Source organism: Pelecanus crispus, chromosome 5 (genome assembly GCF_030463565.1).
Source record: "Pelecanus crispus isolate bPelCri1 chromosome 5, bPelCri1.pri, whole genome shotgun sequence".
Classification (NCBI taxonomy): domain Eukaryota; kingdom Metazoa; phylum Chordata; class Aves; order Pelecaniformes; family Pelecanidae; genus Pelecanus; species Pelecanus crispus.
Window position 1 is genome coordinate 28,771,295 of NC_134647.1, and position 23,522 is coordinate 28,794,816.

General features: G+C 41.4%; 1 protein-coding gene across 4 annotated transcripts in view; it reads right to left on the minus strand.

The window, feature by feature from the left end:
* The window catches only part of PIKFYVE (phosphoinositide kinase, FYVE-type zinc finger containing), a 71,988-nt gene that overhangs the window by 43,057 nt on the left and 5,409 nt on the right, over positions 1 to 23,522 (minus strand). For 3 of the 4 annotated variants that reach the window (XM_075711147.1, XM_075711145.1, XM_075711144.1), the window contains 9 exons: positions 17,018 to 17,136; positions 14,000 to 14,171; positions 13,066 to 13,273; positions 10,475 to 10,564; positions 7,070 to 7,208; positions 4,267 to 4,424; positions 3,341 to 3,452; positions 1,421 to 1,568; positions 753 to 920 (listed from right to left, as the gene is read on the minus strand). In XM_075711147.1, coding sequence (XP_075567262.1) covers positions 753 to 920; positions 1,421 to 1,568; positions 3,341 to 3,452; positions 4,267 to 4,424; positions 7,070 to 7,208; positions 10,475 to 10,564; positions 13,066 to 13,273; positions 14,000 to 14,171; positions 17,018 to 17,136 — 1,314 coding nt within the window. The remainder of the gene's footprint in view (positions 1 to 752; positions 921 to 1,420; positions 1,569 to 3,340; positions 3,453 to 4,266; positions 4,425 to 7,069; positions 7,209 to 10,474; positions 10,565 to 13,065; positions 13,274 to 13,999; positions 14,172 to 17,017; positions 17,137 to 23,522) is intronic. The other variant, XM_075711146.1, reaches the window with a different exon arrangement.

The window sequence follows — 23,522 nt, forward strand, 5'->3', positions numbered from 1 at the left end:
CCTGGTTTCAGTCAGCCCTTGTCCAATTTGAAGAATGCAGTTGTTAGCAGGCAGGGACATTATTTTTTTCCATAAGCATTTTGCTTATATAGTTGTCTTGCAATTTAGTATATAGAGTCTTGCAATTTAGTACTTATTTAGGAGAAAAAAAAAAAAAAACTTTCAAAAGAAGTCTTCAACACTGAGTATTTGATTTTTTCCTACTTCACTTAAGTAGATGTTCTCTTTTGAACAAATGTTATATATATGGATTAAGTTAGGCCCTACTGCTCAGCAGTAAGATTCTTCTGTCAAATGTAAGCTTATTAAGGTACAATTAGAAGTCAGCACAGAGCTCTTCCAAGTTAATTTTGTTCATTTGTTGTTTGGGATTTTTTTTTCTTGCTTGGTTTTCCAGTTTAATCTCAAACTGTAGAGACACATATCAAACTGGTTTATGCACAGACTGTTCTTCCACCCCAGTTAGCCAGAAACTGTATACATGGATCTACCCTATTATGTACGGGCAGGAGACTTTGCTTGAACTGCAAAGAGAAAGTCACAGGGGAAGTTACACACTCTGCAGAGAAGGTGTTTCAACAGGTTTACTGAGCCTCCTCAGAGGTGAGCATATCAAAACTGCAACGGAGTGCCAGCTAAATATCATATTTCCCCCTCTGTAAGACAGCTACAAAAGTAGTGTCCAAATAGGTCAGTATTATTAGGGCCCAGCTCTCCATCATGTGCAACTCCAGCTGGTGACTACCTCATACCTTTTTGGTCGGCAGGGTGAGGGGGCACATGTGGGTACTTGGAGTGCTTCTTGATATGGAAGTTCACGTTGTCCAGCTCCACGTTCAGGCTGATGGAGGCGGCTGAATCACTGTCCATTGTGGACTGGAAGCTGCTGACTGAAGTGCGCTTGCTAGGGCTGGCGGAGTCTTTTAGTGTTGGGTAAGGTGGAAGATACAGGGAGGAGAAGGGTTCAAATGGGTATCATGAGGGTACCAGAGAGGAGAAAAATTGTCTTTAATACATAAAGACCAGTGTGCAATACTACAGGAATACAGTATTTTCATAGTTCTAACTTATCTTCTTAAGATAAGTGTGTGTGCTGACATATTGGACATTCTTTAGTGCGGTACTATAGGGCCCAATCAAGCAGAAGTCTGCCTGAGAAACAGAAGGCAGCAATTTACATGCTTCTCCTCCATTAGAAGTATGAAGCTTTGCCAGTTCCACTAAATACAAAATACTGTATCCATCATAAGAAACAGGAGGACTAGCTACGTTATAGTTTGCTTAGATCCTTACGGCCCCGTGCGCACACACACAAACACACACACACATAAAGCAAGACATGGTTAAACTACTATGTCCTGAAGGACTGGGGATAACAGTGGAGAAGACAGAGTGAGAACAAGACTCAGGTGAAACTCACTGGCTAAGTTATCTTCTCCTTCATCAGCCATCTGCTCTGTGTCACTGTCATCAAACTTGATGTCTTTGAACCAGGATGGCTCAGAGTGCCCCTCTACAGAGTTCACAGAGTCACTGTCTGGAGATGGGGTTTCTGAGAACTCTGTGCTCTAAAAAACAAGGAAGAAAAAAAGGTGTTGAAGTGCAGCTCTGCTGAAATATTAAGCAGCCTTAGAAAGCAGCCTGCTACAAAAGCAGATCAGACATTTTAAAAATCAGACGATACTCTTAGTGGGCTGAGCCAGGTTAGTCATAGAGCCACCCCCCTTGGCATGAAATAGGAACTCTTTGGGACAGGAAACAAATATTTCTTTACACTTCCCCACGTGCTTAGTCTCTGCCTCCTCCCCACCTCCATGCAAGTTGTGACTAAGTGGCACTAAAAGACAAGTTTATTCTACTGCACATTTTTTGTCACCACATCCAGCTAAGCAGTTTTGAATGCTTCCTATCCCCAGCCAAGGTGGATGATGACCATATCCCTTGCCCAGAAACCAGCACATGCAGCTTTTGGTAGAGGCTAATTCTAAGTTACTGGAGCAATTCTGTGACTGACCAAAGTAGCTCTAAGAGTTTCACTCACAAGTCAGGCTCTAGCTGAGGCTACTGTGTCAAAACAAAGCCTGGCTAGAGTGCCAGAGAACCTGGAAAGCATCTAAGCAATTTCCATCAGCCATCCTGATGCCTCCAGTCACCTCAGGAGGAAGTTCTCACTATCATTCCTTTGGCGACAGTAAGTGCAACACGCAATTGGACTCAACAACACTGTTTCTCCTGACTCTTTGTCCAGGAGAAATGAGATCAGACAGTGCTTTCAGCTGATGAGAACAAGAATTAGCTTTAAACCTTGAGTAATATAAGCCCCTTACAAATAACAAACAGGGATCCACAAGCACTTGCTAGTGAAGGGCAAGCTTTTACTAGCAAACTGAGACACTGCAGTCAACTAGCTGAGATGCCAGATGAAGCCCAGAGCAATCTCAGTGGAAGACCACGTGACTGTGGCCAAAAGCTGAAATACACAAGGAAGACAAGATGCTAATGGCTACAAGCTTTCTGACTGAAGTCCATGGGACAGCTGAACCATTCTTTATTGTGAGACACTGCAGAACATGGAAGACTTTCAACTGAATGCTTTCAGATAACAGAGAGGCTACAGAGATGTCTTATTCAAGTTAAAAAAACCAATCCAATCACTCAGGCCAGTGACTGCTCTTACCCCTCAGCAAGTTTGATTGCAATGAAATACAGTAGGATAGCATCTTTGGTCACTGGCTCCCTGCCTCCCTTTCAGCTAGCCAGTCCTACTTGAGAGGCATGACAAAGACCTCCTCCCAGTCTTGCATCATGTGGCTAAGGTACTGAATTCTTTATTACTGTCATCACTGGAGATCAGAAGGTTACCAATACAATATATAAGAAGATCCAATACTGTATATCTAAAATATCCATTCTTTGGAAGTTTTTAAAGAAGGAATTTTGAAACAGAAGACCACCATTGTGTCTCAGTCACCAATAATTGCACACAGATTCTAGATTCTACACATGATAGCACAGCTGCCACAAGCACAGACTGTGCCATTCCAAGGCCTCCATGGAATATGTCCACCATGAGAGGCACTGGCCTAGATTAGAGACCCTTTTCTCCATTTTAGGCAGCACTACGTGTAACAACTCAATCCACAGAGGACAGCCCCAAAGTTTTCTGGGCAAATGCAGCTTCCTCAGGCTTTAAACCACTAAGGAAAAAGGCCTGGACACCAATTCTCTGTACAGAAGAGCTGATTTAGAAAACATAAAACAGCTGCTGAGAACAGGATCAGAAAAGATTCCAGTCAGACACCAAACCCAGCAAGAACCATAGCTTTCCTACTTCTTTTACCTGTAACGGTCTGTAGAGAGCGTACTCATCTCTGAAGAGCTGATCATGATGACTGACACATTCTAGCCAGCGTCCATCAACCAACGCTTGTCCTATTGCAATGGCTTGGACCCTGGAGGTATAAGAATAGAGATGGTTTTCTAAGTCTAGTTCTAAACACACATGGTTTATGGTACAAGCATGCTAGAAAAGAGTCATTTGCTACACACTGACTCATCAGTATCCCATTGCCATGTTTAACCAGACGCTATTTAAAATACTGTGGAGAGGCAGCAGAGTGTACTGGTTCAAGTATGGAGGTAGGTGAAGAGACTGCCAATACTCTAAACTCAGCTGGGGTGTCCAACAGGCAATTAAGACATATTTTTTGTGCTCCTCCAATATTGTTAGCTTGAGTTATATATACATATACATATACATCTGCTGAGTGGGGACTGTTGCTCTACACTTAAGAACCATCTCAGTTTTATCCCCCTTTCGCATAGTTAAATACACCAGATTCTTTATACTCATTTACAAGGTTAAGAGCCTACCAGACCCACCAAAAATTTAGCTATCAAACACTATTAGTGATCTCTGATCCCAGAGGCAGACTTGCCCTTTGGAGTATCAGTGAACATTTTTGGACAGTCTTTGTAATACACTCACTGTTTTCCAACTGTTTAAGTGATACTTGTCCCATAAGCTGCCTCCCACACCAGCTCCCAAAACAGACAGCCCCCTGTGCCCTGTTGTTTTGGGCCACAAGGAGTCAAAACCCTACCTGCTTTGGTAGGCAGTAAAGAAAAGATCTGAATTTTCTTTCTTTCTCATCTCCCTGCAAAGGGGTCTATCTCTGCAGTCTAAGGTACCCTGTACCAGCTAAAACTCACAACCTCCTGTCACAGAGACAGGAGACACCTGCTGTCCTAAAGCATCAGGGTTACCTTGTGGTTATGTGCCCATTTCTGATGAGCCAGTTGACCAGCTCTTTTCCCACAATGCAGTTGGGATGCGTCCGCAGCCAGTAGCGATGGTCCTGAAACTCCATCCCACTGTTGTGATGGCAGATTTTCTTCCACAGATCTTTCAGCTGGACTGAGTCCTGAACAGGGAGATGTGCAAGTTACTTACTAGTCTGACCTTAGCACTTGTCTCATGGGCATCAACCTGCATCAGCCCTCAGATCAGCTTCTACATCAAGAGCCCTCCACAAACAGGCATAAAATCTAAGCTGTTCTGCACAACCTATGCAAAGGTGCAAACAGAAACAGCAAACAGACATGAGATCAGCTCCTTATATCCTTTCTTTATATAAAGTTGCGAACAAAGAAGAAACAAAGTTGGTACCCTCAGAGTTAAGGGGTTTTTATTTTTAATGTGGCAAGATCTTGTACTGCCTACAAGATACTTATATCCTCACTACTGCCCTCTTGCACCCTATTCTCGAAGTCAGGTGGTGTGTGTAAATATAGGGGACAATGAAAATGCATCCTTTGGAAGAGGGTTTTTCTATATAATCTGTGCTCAACCTAGGCTTTGTGAAGCATTCTAGTCTGTTATCAAGCCCAGATATAAAGCAAGTACTTGACACAGCAATGCACGCTGCTATGTTCAAGTTCTGGGATACCATTTCTTATTAAGGATTCCTTTTCTATTGTCCAGTATCAAGCCTTTTATAGACACTGCTAGCTTTGGCCACTAAGCAAAAAAGGTGTGTTCCCCTCCCAACCCAATTAACCATTTTTGAATCTGTGGATCTCTTCCTGTCACCACTTGGAATACTTTAGCCTACACCTTGAACTTATTTTCAGGCCTGTGAAGCATGTGAGCCAACTCTTGCATAGGCTATGCGCCACGCAAACTGAGCTGTCGCTCTGCACCTGGCCCCTTTTGCTTTGCCATACGCACCCTGGCTTGGCACAGCACAATCCATTGTTGCAGAGTGGAAACTGGGACCTGGGATTATTTTGAGAGCACAACAGAGCACCCCAAGGGGTGGGAAGAGACATTGCATCTCAATTTTGCAAATGCTTCACTCATTATTTTTGAGTAACAGAAGGAAAAAAAGCTTTAATTAAATTTTAACTGGTTTCAGCTTTCCAGTTAACTCCCAGACCCACATTATTGCACTTTCCCATGGATGCCCTGAGATCCAAGAGTTTTTCTCCACTTCTGTTAACTGGACTGGCTTTCTGATTTTTTTTCCAGCAGTGGCTGTCCTGGCTATTATCCTAAAACCAGTGTCAGCAGCTCCCCTTCTGTACCAGGTATAGAGCCAAATGGACCAGTAACGTAACACATCATAAGATCACAAGATTTGATGCAACTGGTGATTCCACAGTTAAGCTGCCTTGTAGTTTACCCTTAACTCACCTAGTGAATTCAGTAAGCTGGATGAACTGGCAGAACACAGAAAATCCTTTCAACTCAAGGATTTTGACCTCTAGTTCACAGAAGTATGTGCTTACCCCACTGTACGTACATCCTCCCCTACCTTTTATTTCATGAGCAAAGTTCATTAGTCTTCTGAATGGGATATGTTAAGCTTTAAATTCACTTCCAACATAGAGTCAGCTCCACATGCTAAGGGCATTAAACAAACACTGGGAATTCACAGAAAATCCTACATTAATTGTCACTGCATCTTCTGCTCTTACTTGAACAGAAGCAATACTACCAATCTTCTCCCCAAAGGAAGGAAATAGACAAAAAATTAAACAGTGTGAAGTGGATCATCTTGGTCCAAGTTGTGTTCACAGCATTTTAAATTTCATTTTTCCTGCATTAACATACACGGGGCAGGGTGGTGTAAAGACGTGCTTTAAAAATGTTTCTCCTTCACATGGTTATCCATTTACAGAGCACCCTGGAAAGGAGTTGTGCAACTGAACAGGAACTAGAGTGTTTCTGCATCCTCAGGAATACTTGTATGCATTTTGCTGACAGCATGCAAATACCTGACAACACAGAAATTAGCCTTCCTGATTTTAAATTGGCAATGGGGAACAATCTTGAATCTTTTAGTGTGACAAACACTCCCTTCCCTTCTCTGCATCTTTTTTGCCCCATTTGCTGGAAACACTTCCCCTCCCTCAAAGAAAAGAAACACTGTTTTCTACTGAACATTGTACAGTAACTGCCACCTACAACACTGCCTCTGTGGGGAGGGGATAATAGGATTACACAGAACACTGTTGCACATTGATTTTTCTTCGAACAAGTACGTCACTACAGCCTTCTACAAAATGTTACATCTATCCTGCAAACAAGGGGAGGGACCAAGTTGTGTTTTGGCCCAATAAACTGTAACAGCTTGAACTCATTCATCATGGTGTAACCATTTTGAAGCAGCCGTTTAAAGTTTCTGATTATGTGGCCTATGAAAGGGAAAATCTGAACTTGGAGAAATACAGAATCAGGTCATAGCGTTACAGCTGCAACCATGACAGGTTTAACCCACAGGGAGCCACCACACACCAACTCCACACTGCGTAACACACTTCCCAAGACTAAAACTCTAAACACCTTTATGCAAACTCCACATGAAACTATGATTTGTTTCAGGAAGATGGAAGTGTCCAAAGCAGCATCAATATTCTCCATCCCTGCATCACCTGGAGGAGGGGTTCAGGTAAGAATGCTCAGACAAGAGCCTTTAAAGGCAGCAAGATACTCGTGCTGCATGATACAAGAAAGGCAAACTTCATTGCCTTCACAGAGCAAGACAAACAGAAGTCTGAAAGGTACCAGAAGGATTTTGCGCTCATCCTCGCTTGTCTCTCCCTTCATATGTGTGCGACTGGCCTGGGGGCTGACAGATGTCTCATAGGCAGGCACCATTGGTGAACCTGACCGATCCAGTGACAGGTTAGTGATGCTGGCTGATCTGCAGTGGAAGAGAGAAGAATTGAAGTATAAGCGTTCATTGTGCAGTGCTTCACCAGAGCAGGCATTGATCGTGTAGCATGCTAAGAAGGAACTTAAGCCTGTAACATTGTTCACTCTCCTCAGTACAGACTTACTGCTTAAAGTTTCCTCCCCCATCAAAACAGAAGAAAGGTCCCTAGGAAGCAAGTGCATTGCTTTGGAACACCTATGGTAAACATAAACTTTGGTAAAGCTCTTCATAGGAAGCAGTTAGAACCAAGTTTAGGCACAGCAATTCACATATGTCTGCATTTGAATAGACTGGGGAAGCAATGGGATGATGGGTAATTAGAAGCTCCAGCAGTATGGGGACAAAGAGAGACGCCAGCAAGGGCAGCCAGCACCAGGATCCCTGTAACAGGGTACTGAGATTCCCCCTCTCCTTGACCCGTTTAAAATTCCTTCTCCTCAGCTCTCCGAAATACATGGCTGACAGTTTGCAGACTCTGGAAGTTTGAGCACCTGTTCCCTAGGGCAGCTAAACTGTCTGCTGAAGCTGGACGTCACTCCAGCTGGCAGTTTTCCTTGTACTGCAACATGGAGCATCCACCTGATCTCAGCCCAGCTGTTAGGAAATCTTGGCTATGCACTCCAGAACAAACACACCATTTTGCAATAATCATTGCAAAGCTACAAATGCAAATACAAGTTCCAGATACCCTCTGTTCCAATATCCCACAACTAGACTAAGCCTCTGAATAACCAGAGTGCAACTTCTCATCAAGCAGCAGCAAAAAGCATGCAGTGTAAGCTATTCATGCTAACAGGGCTCTAAGGAGTGAAGATGGAAAATGTGTCTGCACACAGCAACGAGGAAGCTCAAAATGCCAAGGCTGAACTGACTCAAGAGGCTGATGAGAACTGAACTGACTCTCGGTGATGAGAACTGTTGCCAGCCTCTAGTCTTTGCAATGAAACTCGGATAACTTCACAGAGCTTGCTAACTGGCTAACAGACACTAACTATTCCCAAGAATTCTCAGTGGATGATGTGGCTGAGCCCAGGCACGAAATAGCAATGCTACCCTATTTCAGCTTTTGTACTACAAGGAAGTAGACACTGAAGGTACAATAGTCTCAAAATAACTGCTTTTTCTCCTCTGTCTCTTGAGGAGGAACACTGGGCTGATAAAGGGTTTTAGTTAGGTCCTTTTTAGTCATTTATGCAGAATCAAAGGAAACTATGTTGGCACTACATCCATATACATTTACGGGTGATAAAGCAAAAACTTCCTGTCATAGTCAGGCATTCAAGGCAGGCTAAACTCCTGCCAGTCTTCTACTGTTCAAATGCTCTCAAGTTAAACAAAGCTAGAACTGGCAGAGTTATGCAGCTTAACAGAAAGCATTATTCTGTGGAAGATGAGACTGACATGAAAGTCCATCATTAAGCACTCCTCCCAGTTGTTTTGCACCAGCTACTTTAACTGTGCCACCTACCTCTAAGCAGCAGGGATTTTTAATTTGTGTAAAAGGGCATTAAGCAAGAGTTAGAACAGTCAGATTTCATATCTGTGTCTTTATCATCACTAATTAAATACTATTGCATTTGTCTTTTCTAAAAACAGAGAGGGAGATTTTGCAATGAAAATCCCTATCCTTTAGAAGGGCCTGCAAAGGAGAAGTTCGAATCCCTCCACTTGCAACATCTGACTGTTGTGCTGGTTTTTTCCCCATAAATAATCAGTCTGAGAAAAAAACAACACGTCCCCCACCCACAGGGAAAACAAATAATACTAAGTAATTTCTGCTACCTGCATCTAAATGCACTCAACCTGTGTCTTTTTTGCTTCATCTCATCTAGAAAGTGGCATGGTCAAGCTTGCCTCAAAGAAACATCTAGAGCTGCTTTGAGAGGATCTAAAGGCTAGCATTGCTTAGCCTGAAACCAATAGCTTTGTTTCCACAGGTTCAGAATTTTGACAGAGAGAGGTTATACCGCATCTTTACTTCTCAAACAAGAGTCCGGACAGGCAACTACTATGGTGAGGCCATGAATAGCCAGGGTTAAAATTTAACTTGAATGAGCACTTTGGGCCTGCTAGGTCCAGCTTGAAACCCTCCTACTACTGCATGTGTGAGCAAACAGCAAAGGCCTTTTAAAATAGACAACGTCAATTCAAACAGGAAGCAGGAGAGCATCCTCAAGGTTTCAGACATTTCTTGACGTCACTGCAGTTATTTAGCATTGAACTTTTAACTCTGGACTCCTTGCCGTGTTTGCCCAGAATTGATTTTTGATCCTAGTTTATTCACCACTATTTTGCTCCCCCTAGGTGAGATCTTTGGTTCTCATCTGTATAGTCAGTGTGCATCTCTTCCTAATTGTCCCCACCACACAGAAGATAAAGACTCCAAGTAAAAAGGCATGTCCAGCATCCTTCTCAGCTGAGCTCCCTAGTCTTCACTAGTCCTGTCAGATCCCTCCAAATTGCTAAACGTTCTGCATTCCTGTAACACCAATGCAGATAAGTCTCTGAATGTCTCCTGACTCCAACACTGAAATCTGGATTATCTTTGCTCTGCTCCTCATATCCTTGCCTCACCTTTATTTCCCCAATTTAACCATAATGGAAGTATGTAACAAGAACTATAGCAGAAGCACTGTGAATTGGAAATTACTTGTTCTTCTAATACCAGTCTATTTAGTGGGATTAAGCTCAAGCATTCACAACTTATACTAAAGCTCTCATGTACATTTCCAAGTTCATTCCAACGCTCTTGCATAAAGACCTATGACAGGATTTTAGCCTAAGGAAGCCTGGTAACTTAAACAAGATTATACTTAATGGAAGAGCAGAGGGAGCAGATAGAGGGGTGGGGGGAAAAAACAAACCACAGAGCAAACAAATAAAAACTACACCTCTGCTCCTCCATGATCTCAGTCTTTGCCTCCCATTACTGAGTCTCTCTTACTCCCTTTTCTTCTGCTTCCTCAGAACTCTGCCTTTCTTAGCCACTTCTTTCCCTTTCTGTCCTTTTCACCACCACCTCTACTTGACTGACCCAGCAGCAAACTACAGGTTCCTCAAAAGTAGTACATTTATTAATATGAATATGTACATAAATGGTCTTTCCTTACCATTACATATGGGTAATGGGGTGTCCCATTTTAGACATGAAACAGCATGCTCAGTAAAAACAAGCCCCGAAATACAGGCTTTACAGTGAAGAGTGTGCTAGGAGTGCATCCAGAACAGAAAATACTCAGACATGATCAGTTTACCTGTTCCTAGCTGGTGACTTCCCTGCATCCTCCTGGACAGACCCAAGGCGTGCAGACAACGTGGTAGTTGAAGAGTCTGGGTGAATCAAACTGCAAGGAAAAGGAGCATGTTACAGATGTTTGAGAGATTTGCCACATGCAGCAGCATCAGAACAGCTGGAATTAAAATACAGTTAATTATAATGTTACCTCTCCTTCACACCCATGACTGTTAAATCAGTGAGGGAATGATAAGGAAGTCTTTCCCCATCTGTAGGCCAATGATATCTGGAGGACAGTGCTCAAGTCTTCTCCTTTCAGACTCAAGCCTTGGACAATACAGCCTCTTCCCACTTCTCGTATTATCCTGCCTTCCTGCCCTCTTCCCCTATATCCCCTTCTTACGCATCCTCCTTCCTTACACACTGCTATTCAGTGCTTTGGAGGTAGAGGCATTGCCCCCATCTCCCCAACACATCATCTTTGCAATCCAAGCAATGCTATCTATAGCTATTGCTAGACAGCTTTTATGAAGATAGCCTGACAACCTTCTGTAATTGTTTAACATGATCACTATCACTTTTGCCATCCTTTTCCTTCCACCCCAGGAGGAAGGAGAGCAGATGTTCATACACCATCAATACAAATTCCTACTGGCAAAACTGTATAAGCCACTACATTCCAACTGATACAGCCATACTGGCTGTGCTCTGGGATGTAGACATGTTACTAGCACGGTAAACGTTCTTCATGAGAAAACATACACAATACAACTTTGCCTGAGTAGCTGTACTTGCCCAGAGTACACCACTCCTCACTTTTAAAGGACATGGCCCTTCAAGTTAGTTAAAGCAGGAGGCCATGCCTCTATGTTCCAACTGCTCAAAGAGCAGAGCAACTTCAGACAAGTAAATACAGCATCACTCCCCTAAATACTTTTCTCACTGCTTTGCAGCATATGACAGCAGGAGAGGCAAGAGCCTTATCTCAGATACATTATTTTGAGAAGAGACTCAACTCCCAAGTTTTCTTCTGATGCAAACTACTTCTCACACAGAAGCCACATATTAGGAAAAGAAAAAGAAATAAACCACAACTTTGCTTCTGTTACAAAGCTGTGAGTTGCAACTTTCCACTGTGGTGCCGTTTAAGTTCAATGTCTTGCATTTAAACCTCTGAAGGTCAATCAGCAACTTACCAAATGCAGTACGAAAAAAAGTGCTGTAGCCCACTGCAAAGCTTTACATTTTAAAAGCAACAAGCACTGAAGAAAATTTTAACCCTCCCAAAGCAGCAATAAACTACCTAATCTCAATCTGTCTCCCTCTCACACACAAAAGCAGCCCATGTTTACTCAGTGTCTCCCAACAAGACTAAGTGTTCCAGTACAGAAAGAGTTATCAGCCTTTCAAAAATAGGCAGTATTTTTCTCAAGTGCTACAAGCTGCCCAAAATAAAGATATAAATACTTTCTTTACATGTTCATGTCTAAAAGCTGTTGAATTGCCATAATAAAGATAGTAATAACACATCAGAAGACAGAACTAATGATACCTTCTGTTATTTTGTACACCTGAAGAGAAGCATTCCGAGCGCACATACTTATTTCCTAATTCAAAATTTGGTAGTATTTATCCCAAGTATTGCAACATTACTGCTTTAGATGACCATGACATTAAACCAAAAGTACTTTCCTTTATTTAGGCCTAAAGCTGATTATTTAATTGCTTCCATAGGAGCACCACACTCTGAAAAGCGACATGCAGAGCAAGAGCCAGGGCATTTTCTGAAGACAGTTGTTTTGAGGTTTTTCTTTTAATGCTATCAGAACCACTACAGGAGATCTGCTGAGAGAGGCACATGTTGCTAACACTACCCCTCCGTTAAAGAAAGGCTCTGCCTCAAAACCTTCTCAGTAGTTTCACACCTGCCTGTTCTTCTGTTTTTAGGGAAATGAGCACAAACACCACATCTGATTATTTCTTCCTCCCCCCACATTAAATTAAATCAAGGTCCTCAGAAATTAACTCTCACACCACTTGAGAAGTACAGTGTTCTTTTATTCATCTTCCAAAAATAAAGATCCCCTCATTCAAGAACAATAAGAAGAAATACAGTTTGAAAGGAGATCAGAGAACCTTTATAGCTGTTCTTTCAATCCCACTTCAGTTGAAAGAGGTGGTTACTTCCACCATTTCACTCTTATCTACACAGACACAATCTCTTATATTCTCTTGCCCAATCCAAAACCTGACAGGTAAAGCATCAGTGTTACATTGACTTGCCTCTGAATACATTGGTGGTTCGAAGGGATGTTTTTTAGTTTTGTCTTTTTAAACTCTGAAGCTAAAAGCCTGCTCTGACACTGGTATAGAAACACTAATTCAACAGGTTAAAGGAAGAACTGCAAATAATTTAAAACTCCACTAGAAAAGTTTTCACATTTCAACTTGAAGAGAAGACTATTAGAAGCAAACACAGGATTAGATTATTTTTACAGGAGATACACTTCTAAGTTTCCTAGATGGAAACCACCAGCTTTTGTCTAGGCAGGTGTCATCCTGAAAACACAGTTAAGATTCTGGAGCTCAGCATGAAGCCATTCACTTTACCTTTGCCAGGTTAGATCCTCCTCCAGAAAGATGTTGCGGCTAGCTTTACGGCTCCCAACTGGTGTGCGTGGCTCACCAGGATCCAGCACCGATACAGAACATGCAGAATCTGACAGAGCATTTAAGTCTTCTCCAATGGAGTTACTGTCTGTGGAGTGTGCATAGCTTAAGGCTATTTTGCGGCAGTAAGTGCAGGCTCGGAGATCCCCTATGGAAAGGGGAACCAGAGAGTGTTAGTGAACAGGAACAAATAGTACTCTGTTCCTACAGGATCAGAAGTGTGTAGTGGTGGGAAAAGAAGGATTTCCTGTTTCAAAACCTCTTTGCATGTTTAAGTCTAGTTCTCATATTCCCTGGAAGAGCAAAACCCCAGATAATTATACACTCAGGGAATTTCTCCAAGTCCAGTGACACATAACACATGATCAGTAAGAGAGACAGGTTGTGGGGGCGGGAAGAGAGAGAGCACGTGTACACACTGAAATCATGGTACAACAATAGCTAGTCAGATAAGACATACCAGCTGATGTCTGGAAATCATTACCTCCATCAGGAGATGTCTAGAGTTTGGTAACTGGTATTTGAAAGAGTTTCCCTCACCCTCAATTAGAACATGTGGCTCATTACATTTTAAAACTACCATTACTAAGAGCAGCTTTTACTTGAGCACACTTTTTGCGAACATCCTTGTTAAACAGTGGCCATATTTGTTTTGTTATCATGGACATAGTGTTGGTAAAAATAAGCAGGCATGGCATAATCCACCACTGTGCATGAAGAAATTGGTAGAGTTAGGACCTGTGATTCTTTTTGCTTATTTCTAAGCCCACTAAAGACCTGTACAGCATTCTCTAGCAGATGCCAGAATCTAAAATGCAGTAGTCCAAACAGAGCTGAGCACACAATGTTCTGCTTCTCAACAAATAAACCCTACCTGTGTAGCCCATGAATTTTCCAGGGATTTCCTGATTGCAGCATCGACTACAGAAGATCTGCCCACAAAGTCGACAGTGGTGCCTCCGCCGGAAGGTGGTGAATTTCTCACTGCAGTCATAGCACTCTTTACACTGGCTGTCAGGCATCCAGTACTGCTTCAAGTCACTGTCCTACAAGGGAAGGCAGCAGAGAAAAACTTTTTTTTGTAAATTAAAAAAAAGCATGTTTAGATTAATGATTGCTTTGTAGACTATGCACATGAAAAGGACAATTTTGTACATTCATATATGTGTGTGTGTACACATTCTTGTGTATAAGCACAGAAAGTATTTTTCATGTGGTTTTATAGGGAGCTAGAAGGCCGAGAGAGTTCTCAACTGTGAGAATAAATCTAGTAAACTTTTACCTACTTGATCCAAGATGGAAGCAAAGCAGATAAAAACTATTACGAGCTGTAGATAAAGGTCAAGAAGAAACAGACATATGAAGTACTGATTGCTCTTCCCTTTCATTTGCCCCTAGCATGACAGGCCCTCAACTAGCACAGTTTAAAAAACAAAAAACAAAAGAAAACAAAAAAAACCCCAAAAACCCCCCACGCCACACATTACTTGAGGCTGTTATCCAGGGGTAGATCAAGTTATCAGGAATTATCAGTGCAGGAGGATCATTTCAACAGCTAATACTGGGACATACTTTGAAAGGATTACAGATACGTGTAAAAAGTTCCATTATATGATCAAATTATTCAAAACCTCAGTAAACAGTTGTAAAAGTCTGTGTCCCAGACTGATGTTGTTTCAAAACTCCAGGTTAACTGCTATGTGAAGACAACTGTGGAATACACATTCAGCAGATAATGACACATACTGATTTACAGCATGGGTGCAGCCACAGGAGTTTTTGTCTTGTTTTTAAGACTTGAAAACAAAGAGTTAAAACTTCCACTTGGTGTTGTAGCTATAAACAGAGCAAGACAAATCTCCGAATTATGATTCTGAGCATGCCAGCTACAATTACCATGGATGGTGACAACTGCTAGTGGTAACAGGTCAGCTCTGACTGTGAAACGCTCTTTGCTAGAGTTCAGTTCTGGCAATAAGCCTGTTCAGAGCGACTGAATACTCTGGGTTTTTATTAGGAAGAGAAAGTGCTGCAAGAATTTTCTCAAAACAACCCCACAAGAGAGTAACCACAGTGAAGAAAGGTGATCCATACTCTGATTTTCACATAACCAAAAAAAAAAGCATACCCTGAATTGTGGTTTATTTTTGGATGTTCACAAAGTAAAGTTTGACATAGCTGCTAGACCAATTTTGAGACCAAAACAGCTATGATCAACAAGACAACAATTTCATGTTGTCCTCACCCAAGAAAACTCATACAGAGAGAGGTCAAAGACTGCTCAAGGCAGTCCAGTGTTCAAGAGCATCTAGAAATTTTTAAGATGAACCTGAAGCTTCAAGCAGGGAAAGATGCAGTGAAGAGCTTTGCCAAGGAACTGCTGCAAAGCTGCAGGGGATGCCAATTAACAGTTTTTGCTGCGGCTCTGCATGATAAGCCAAATCTGGTTCTGCCACATAGAGAGTGGCTGTTCCAAGCAGCAGTGCCTCTGCCCACCATCTCTCCCACATTGCCTCTGCCCCACTTGCACATTACTGGGTGTTAGAAACCCAGCCATTGCTGGTGACACCTTCCAGCTCTCTGCCTTGCTCAAGTCAGAGCCAACACTCATGACAAGAACAGCCTACAAGGAAGGGTTCAGAAGAGAAGTCTGGCCCCTGTTAGCAGTAGAGGTTGATTAGAGCAGCACCTTCCAGGATCTGACACATGCTTTCTACAACAGTAAAGTGGTCTTCCTGTAGAGACAGGCCAAGTCCACAGTAGGAAGAAATTGTTGCCTGGAGTGACACAAGCAAGACATGGCTGCAGTCAAGGGCAGTGATGCATCACCATTTGTACAGAAGTCAGCATGCTGACAACTAATATACTGCTTTCAGAGAAAGATCTAGACATATTCATTTACTGCTGCATCCTGTCTGTTTGAGTACTTCTCTGATAGCTTCAAAGATGTCTGAAAAACTGCTGCATCCTGTCTGTTTGAGTACTTCTCCAATAGCTTCAAAGATGTCTGAAAATCTCCAGGGCCTTCAGAAGCTGCCACAGACTGAAATATTAGTAGGGGTCACACTCAATGCCCCGCTTACTGCAATGAAAGGCTTTTGTTTCACCCTAAAAAATATCGCCCTTTTTACCAAAGCAAAGTTACTCTTACAAGCAGGATAGCACTGGAAGCTAAGTGAGTTTACTCAAAGTCTACCTGTAAAAGCTACCAAGCCAAAAGCCTCCTCTTCATTCAGTTTAATTAAACGTACTTTTGCCTGCTCGTGTCTTGCTCACAGACACAGCTATTTATATCACCACTTATAAATAGTTTTGGCTTCTTTTCCCAACTAGACCCTCCTCTTAAAGGCATCATCCAACACAGCAGAGGAAGGTGAAATCAGCAATTCAATAGCAACCACCAGACCCTTATTCAGCTGAATCAAAATTGATTAACAGGACAAGCCTTTCAAGCAAATATTGCTGACCAACAGTTGCCACAGTAAGTAGCAGATTTAATTCATCCTCAGAATTCTCATTACTATTTGTGACAGTCAATGTGTTTCACTTGCCCATGGTTAGCCTTCAAGGGAGAAAACCATCAGGTAATACTAGATTAGGTAATACAGAAGTGGGAAGGAGTCTAAAGACTAAAGTCTTTAGAGCATCTGGTCCAAGTTCAAGAAGCTGAGCAATTGCAATGTTTCAGTCCCACAATATGGCAGATGTTTGACATGTCAAAAGTCAGCATCAACTTGTTTCCCCTGCACTTGCACAATCATTTTTGAGTTTATTCACCCATCCTTCAAACATCTGAAAAAATCCCCATGATCAATCTAAAAATGAAGCTCAGAGAAGCCCAGTAAACGGTTCAGTTTCTAGATAGCTTGGCCTACAAATCCCTCAGAAGTACCTGGCTCTTCCCCTCCATGATTTCTTTGAGGCGCTTTAAAACGGTGCTGAGGCTTCTTAACTGAACTGCTGTTCGAGGATCATGACCTCCAAGAGGCGGTTCTACTTTCCTTCGATTGTCTGGAAGGGAAGGGAGAGTAGTATTCATTTCTTCCATGATACATTAACATTCACATTACAATACAAAACCTCATTAGAGGAAGAAATGTTCACATATATATGCACTTTACAAAGTTACAGCATGTATCACTTCTTGCCCTGGCACTTTTCTCCCCCAAAAGGAGCTTCTGATGCCAGATAGCTTGCTTTGACTGACATTTTAAATACCATCCTCTGTGTTTACAAGAGCCTATTTAAGTTCTCTGAGAATTAAAACATCTTTTGAAGAAGTGAAGTTATTTTCAACCTACTATATGAACCTCGTAATAGCCTTTTAGAAAGCACTGAAGTCTCATTTTAGAATGCCCTCTAGGATATTAATACTTAAAAAATAATTGCAACAATATTCACATTTATTCTAGGACGGGTATAAGTCAATGCCTTAACCTGAACTTATTTACAAATGACTACAGCAAGTGTCAGGACTCAATCGCTCAGTTTCTATTAAAACAGTAACTCAGAATAAAATGCATCCAGAAGTTCACATTTTTGAGGGTTTTTTGTTGTTATTTTCTAAGAAAAAAGCCAAGTTGTTGAGAAGTTATACAGTCATTCTTGATTAACTACAGCAAAGAGACTCCTGAATAAAAAGGTAACACAGTTAATTTCTTTCCTATAAAATGCTACATTACTTTGAAGCATTGCTGTATGAGTTACAAACAGGATCCTTCTCTCCAGAACGATCGGCAAACACAATGCTGTATTTACCTGAACATTTAAACATTTTCAGAGTCACTTTTCTACGTCAACAACTTTTCTGAATAGTTTGAAGTTTCTTACCGGCTTCGCTGCTCTCCATCTCACTAGCATTTTATTTTGATTCCCCCTAGTACAGGAAGAACAGACATGGCTGCTTTCTGTTTACTGCTTTAGATATCACTGATGTCAGCAGGGAATGCTGACAGCACTAGCAGAAGCATGTTAACTGTTGCTGTGCAGTAACAACTAGGCTATTCCTTTGTGTGCAGGATATCAAAACCCTTAGAGTAACGTCATTAAAAAATGCCTCCTCTTCAGGTTCTTACTAGTTATTTTCAGTTAATCAGCCCACATATAGCTGCTTAGTGACTTATGTACAACAAAGAATCCACAACAGGAGAGATTTTAAAGAGATTCTAGAGTGCTTAAACCCAGTTCTGTGGCTAGCCACTTGGAATTTATTTTTTTAAAAAAATCAAACAAATATATTTTTGGACAGTATCAAGTTGAGTATTTTATGGTGATTAAAGGGACTTCAATATTTCAAGAAAACATTGATAATACCATAGAAACTTTTGGCTCCTCCTTACTTCTATCACAAGATCTATGCCGCATTTACTTCCTGGACTTTCCCACTGTAACTTTTGAATTCAAGAGTATCTTCTTTCCAGGAACATTGCTTCCAATTCAAAAAATTACTATCAGGCCTCCAGCATAACTAGCTACAAATCTTGTCAGGCAAGTGATTCCCAAAGTATGAACATATGCAGCACTGAGAAAATGCCACAGGTAACTCCACACTGGTTCTCTTGTTAGTTAAATGCCCTTTTCTGTGTAACATAAAACAATGCCAAAAGGATGTCATCTACATTAGAAAAAGCATGCCATCAGCAGTAGGAACACATGGCTAACCTGTTTATACTAGAGAAGCTGATTGATTCTCAGATTAAAATTCAGTTGGCTCTTTTCCTTTTCAATCATATGATTTCTCCCTTTCTGGGGGAAAACACACTGTATAGCAAGAAGGTAAGAAGTTATCATTCCTGCAGTACAGGACACACTGTGTCTAAAACACCATCCTTATAAAAGAATTCACATGTATCAATCTTAGGTTAACTTTTACTCCTGATCCAAATTCCATTACTATAAATACCACAGCCATCTTCTCAGTTAATGCACACATGGTTTACAAATACATATGGTTTCAGCATTGTAACTGTATTTCCTTATTTCACCATCAAATCTGCAAAACTCACGTTCCCTTCCACAAACACAGAAACTATAAGAGTATTTTTCTTGCTTTGCCCACATCATCATCCCAACTGCCATCAGTTGCACTTCTGAAGAGATTTCATATCTTCTTTTGATTTGTTCCTAAGATGGTTGACCATGCTTACATGTCTAAAAAAAAAAAGCAGCAAAACCCAACAAAAAAACCCACACACAAAAAAAAGCACACACCCCCAAAATCCCAAACACCCCACCAGCCACAATTAAAGTTACAAGTTACACACAAGAAATTCTGGTTTTAAAATAAAATTAAACTTCATTTAAGTGTTATTTAATCTGTTATGACAACCAGATCAGCTCCACAAGCTTTTGTTTGTCATTGTCCAACCAGCACAAACACAACTGCAGGAAATAAACACAGCTTCCTCATGGTTTTGATATATAGAGTCCTTATACTTTCTCAGTCCACAACTCTACCATATCTTTATTCATTCACTCTTCTTCCCCAGCCAAACACTCATACAAGACAGTCATTTTTCACTTGATATCATTTTGCAATTAACAAACAAAAGCCAGCTGCATCTCAGCCCTTCAGTGTAATACACCAACAGGAGTGTGGAACACATCTTTTCAGGACTACCAGTTTATGCAGCAATTGTGTTTTTTCTATCTGTTCCCTTCCCACGTACACGTTCACTGAACAAAACCTCAATATACCAAAGAAACTCCATCTAGATTTCCAATTTGACTTATTTTTAACCTATTTATCCTTCTTAAGCTAAAAATTAACTCCTACACTGTAAAAAAAAAAAAAGTCCTCATATTTCAACAGTAACCCTCATCCTTCCTATACATATTCATGGCTGCTGATGCTTGGCAAAACCTATACATCCTCTGAAATACTATATGTTTTTCTCAGTACCTACTCAGTACACTCTTCTGAGTTCAGGCCACGGAAAGATTTGCTCAGTAAGTCATGCAATTGTTCTGCATCCTCAATTACTGAATCACTGAAATATATTTTTCAAGGGTTTCTTTCATGACCCTATGTATTTTAGCATCCATTTTACAGTGAATGACAAGTCAAAAACACTACGAGAACTACTTTGTTGCAACTTAACAGCTAGTATCAGTTTCCAGGAAGAGAGCTGACAGGATAGTAGCACAAGAGGTACAACAGAGAGCTTCACAGTTTCAACAATAAACAAATACCCCTACCAGAGATACCACAGTTTTGCTAATACAAATGAACATGAATTGCTTTCTAGTTATTTGCTGCCAAAGCATATTCAAGTTCACTATCACAGTTCAAACATCACAACTTCCTTAATTCACTGCCATACAAAGTACTGACATGTAAAGCATGAAAACTGTCCTTAACTTCTTTTTACAACATGAATTTTCATTTTCCAAAACCTTTTTCAATATAAAAAATGCTCTGGTAATAATTCATGTTCTTTACGATTCCCAGCAACCACCACACGCTTTCCTCAGACCTTCTCCCCCATATGATCATTGGCCTTTCCTTACTCCTACTAAGCTCCTTTGCCATTCCCTATTACTCCCAGTCTGTTACAATTGTCTAGCATTAACAGCATTATCCTGCATGACAGGGTAACAAGTTAGAAGTGCTTTTACTACCAATGCTCCCTCTCCAATTGGTCAGCATTTCTAGTTCTGCTTTAACTGGATTTGCAAGCTGTGACATTATCTCAGTACGAGACTATTTTGGTTCAATCCAGCACCTTGAAAGCACTCATCTGACAGTACACAGAGACACAGGCAGTCCAATACAACCAGCTGGGCCCACTGTCTCTGTAGAAGTGACACCAGTTCCCCCACACCCTACTCCAGCACATGAGGATGCAACAGATTACCCAAGAGCAAGGCCACAGAAGTCAATGCAGGGTCTCAGCACTGGTTCTTCAGCCATACAACCCACAAAGCACCTCTGACATAAGCCAGGCATCCAGCAGCTGCTCCTATTTTCACAAAAGCCAATAAGGTGCTATTGTAACAGTTTTGCATAAGCAGTCCCAAAGGGAAGCACACAACTGAAATCCTATATATTTAATATTAGACAGTTTCCTACAAAAGCCACCATCCCTCCATGTTGTTCGGCACTTGCTGTTGTCAGCCAGCATGGTGGTCCCTGAACAATGAGAAAAATCTGCTGTGCAGACAGTGCACACTAATGGACAGAGGAGGGGTGGGAGTCAGCATCTTCAGGAGCAATTTCATTCCATTGCTGTTTAGAGGTACCAGCAGCCTTTTATTTCTTTATTCCTTTCAGTTTGCTTAAGCTGGCATGTTATTTAAACTCAAGTAGGCTGGAGAGACCTTTGTGAAGGACTTACGCATTTTCCCGCCTTCATTTGCCAATGTTACGAAGTATCTGAGTAATGGCCAAGCCTAAGAGACATTTACAGGCCTGCAGATACAAGGTTGCAAGAAAACTCAACTAGATTAGACAACTCACTGCCACTGAACTGAGGGGGTGAACTGACCTACCAATCTAGGTGTTCACATAAATCACATCACTTCTTTTCGTACTTTTCATTCTTTAGATATGAGAATAATTTCTAGGATTATTTGTGCAGCCCAGCATCACCTGCAATGACAGAAGTAAAATTCTCCTCTGCTCAATGTTCAGAAATCCTCAAAGAACTGATTATTCAGCACCTCTTTAGACAAAAGAAGGCATGAAAATTAATTTTCTAAAGTTTGCTCCAAAAAAAGCAATGCCTGATTTTTAGAGAGGGAAGAAGTATTTTTCCCCTCTTCAAATACAATGAGATGACCTGAAAAACTCGCCTGAAACCTCCTCACCAATCCAGTACACTTTTACTTGCATTACACAGAGTTCATGTTTGTTACAACACTGAGGTTATTTGGGGGAAGATACTCAACAGTGAGTCAGGCCACTTGGCACCCAATATCACAGAAATCTCTTCAAAAAGCCAACAATTCCTGATTGATCTAACTTTACTTCTTTCCAGGCTGATTCATCATCACGTTTTTCTAAGCGTACTTTCATCCAAACCCAGGGACATGAATGGGGGTCCTGAAAAGGAGTTGGACTAATGCAGCAGCAGTTCCTCCCCCACACCTTAGACTAAGTCTCATTTCCCTAGCTGCCTACTCCTGGTTGAAGTCAAACAGCAAGATTATTTCTGTCTTCTGAGTACCAAACAATCTACCTCACCTACAGGTTTCTAACCTGTAACCCCCAGATAATTTTCAAGTGATTTACAACAGGTAACTAAGAATGAAGTAAAGCAAATTGGCAAATCAGCCAAGAGCACACTGCTATACTTGGGGCATTTGAGAAAAAGCTTAAAAAAAAAAAAAAAACAACCCAATCTTAATTGGTTTGTTGTGACAGGTACAACTGAATAGGACAACCTGTATCAGGAATAGTGTGGCCAGCAGGAGCAGGGAACTGATGTCCCCCTGTACTCAGCGCTGGTGAGGCTGCACCTGGAATACTGTGTCCAGTTTTGGGCCCCTCAATACAAAAAAGACATTGAGGTGCTGGAGCGTGTTCAGAGAATGGCAACAAGGCTGGTGAAGGGTCTGGAGCACAGGCCTTATGAGGAGCGGCTCAGGGAACTGGGATTGTTTAGCTTAGAGAAGAGGAGGTTGTAGCGAGGAGGGTGTTGGTCTCTTCTCCCATGTAGTTAGCGATAGGACAAGAGGAAATGGGCTCAAGCTGCACCAGGGGAGGTTTAGGTTGGAAATTAGGAAAAATTTCTTCATGGAAAGGGTAGTCAAGCACTGGAACAGGTTGCCCAGAGAGGTGGTGGAGTCACCATCCCTGGAAGCGTTCAAAGAAAGGGTAGATGTGGCACTCTGGGACATGGTTTAGTCTAGTCTACCCTTGATTGGTTTAGTGTGAACTTGGTGGTGTAGGTTAATGGTTGGACTGGATGATCTTAAAGGTCTTTTCCAACCTAAATGATTCTATGATTCTATGAACCAGTACTAGAGGGCAAGGAGGAAGATGATGAATGATGAACATGTTCAACTAAGACAAGATGCAAATGACTTAGAGAGATGAAAATGCTAGCTATCAGTACTGGACTTTTGCCTCGCTACCAAGACTAGACATCTTTCTAAAAATCCCATACACATTAACAATGTTTAAGATCCGATTTGTCTGCACTAGAATCATAGAATCACAGAATCTTTTAGGTTGGAAAAGACCTTTAAGACCATCAAGTCCAACCATTAACCTAACACTACCAAGTCTACCACTAAACCAATTAAGGGCAGAGTAGCAATTTCGTGTTTCCTGGCTTGATGGCTGGATTATTTTTAATGAAAGTAAAAACTAGGAACTAGGTACCATACACTTGGAAATGCTGTCTTGCACAGAATTTTTACACAGCTTAGCAGTTTGCTCAAGGCTATCACAA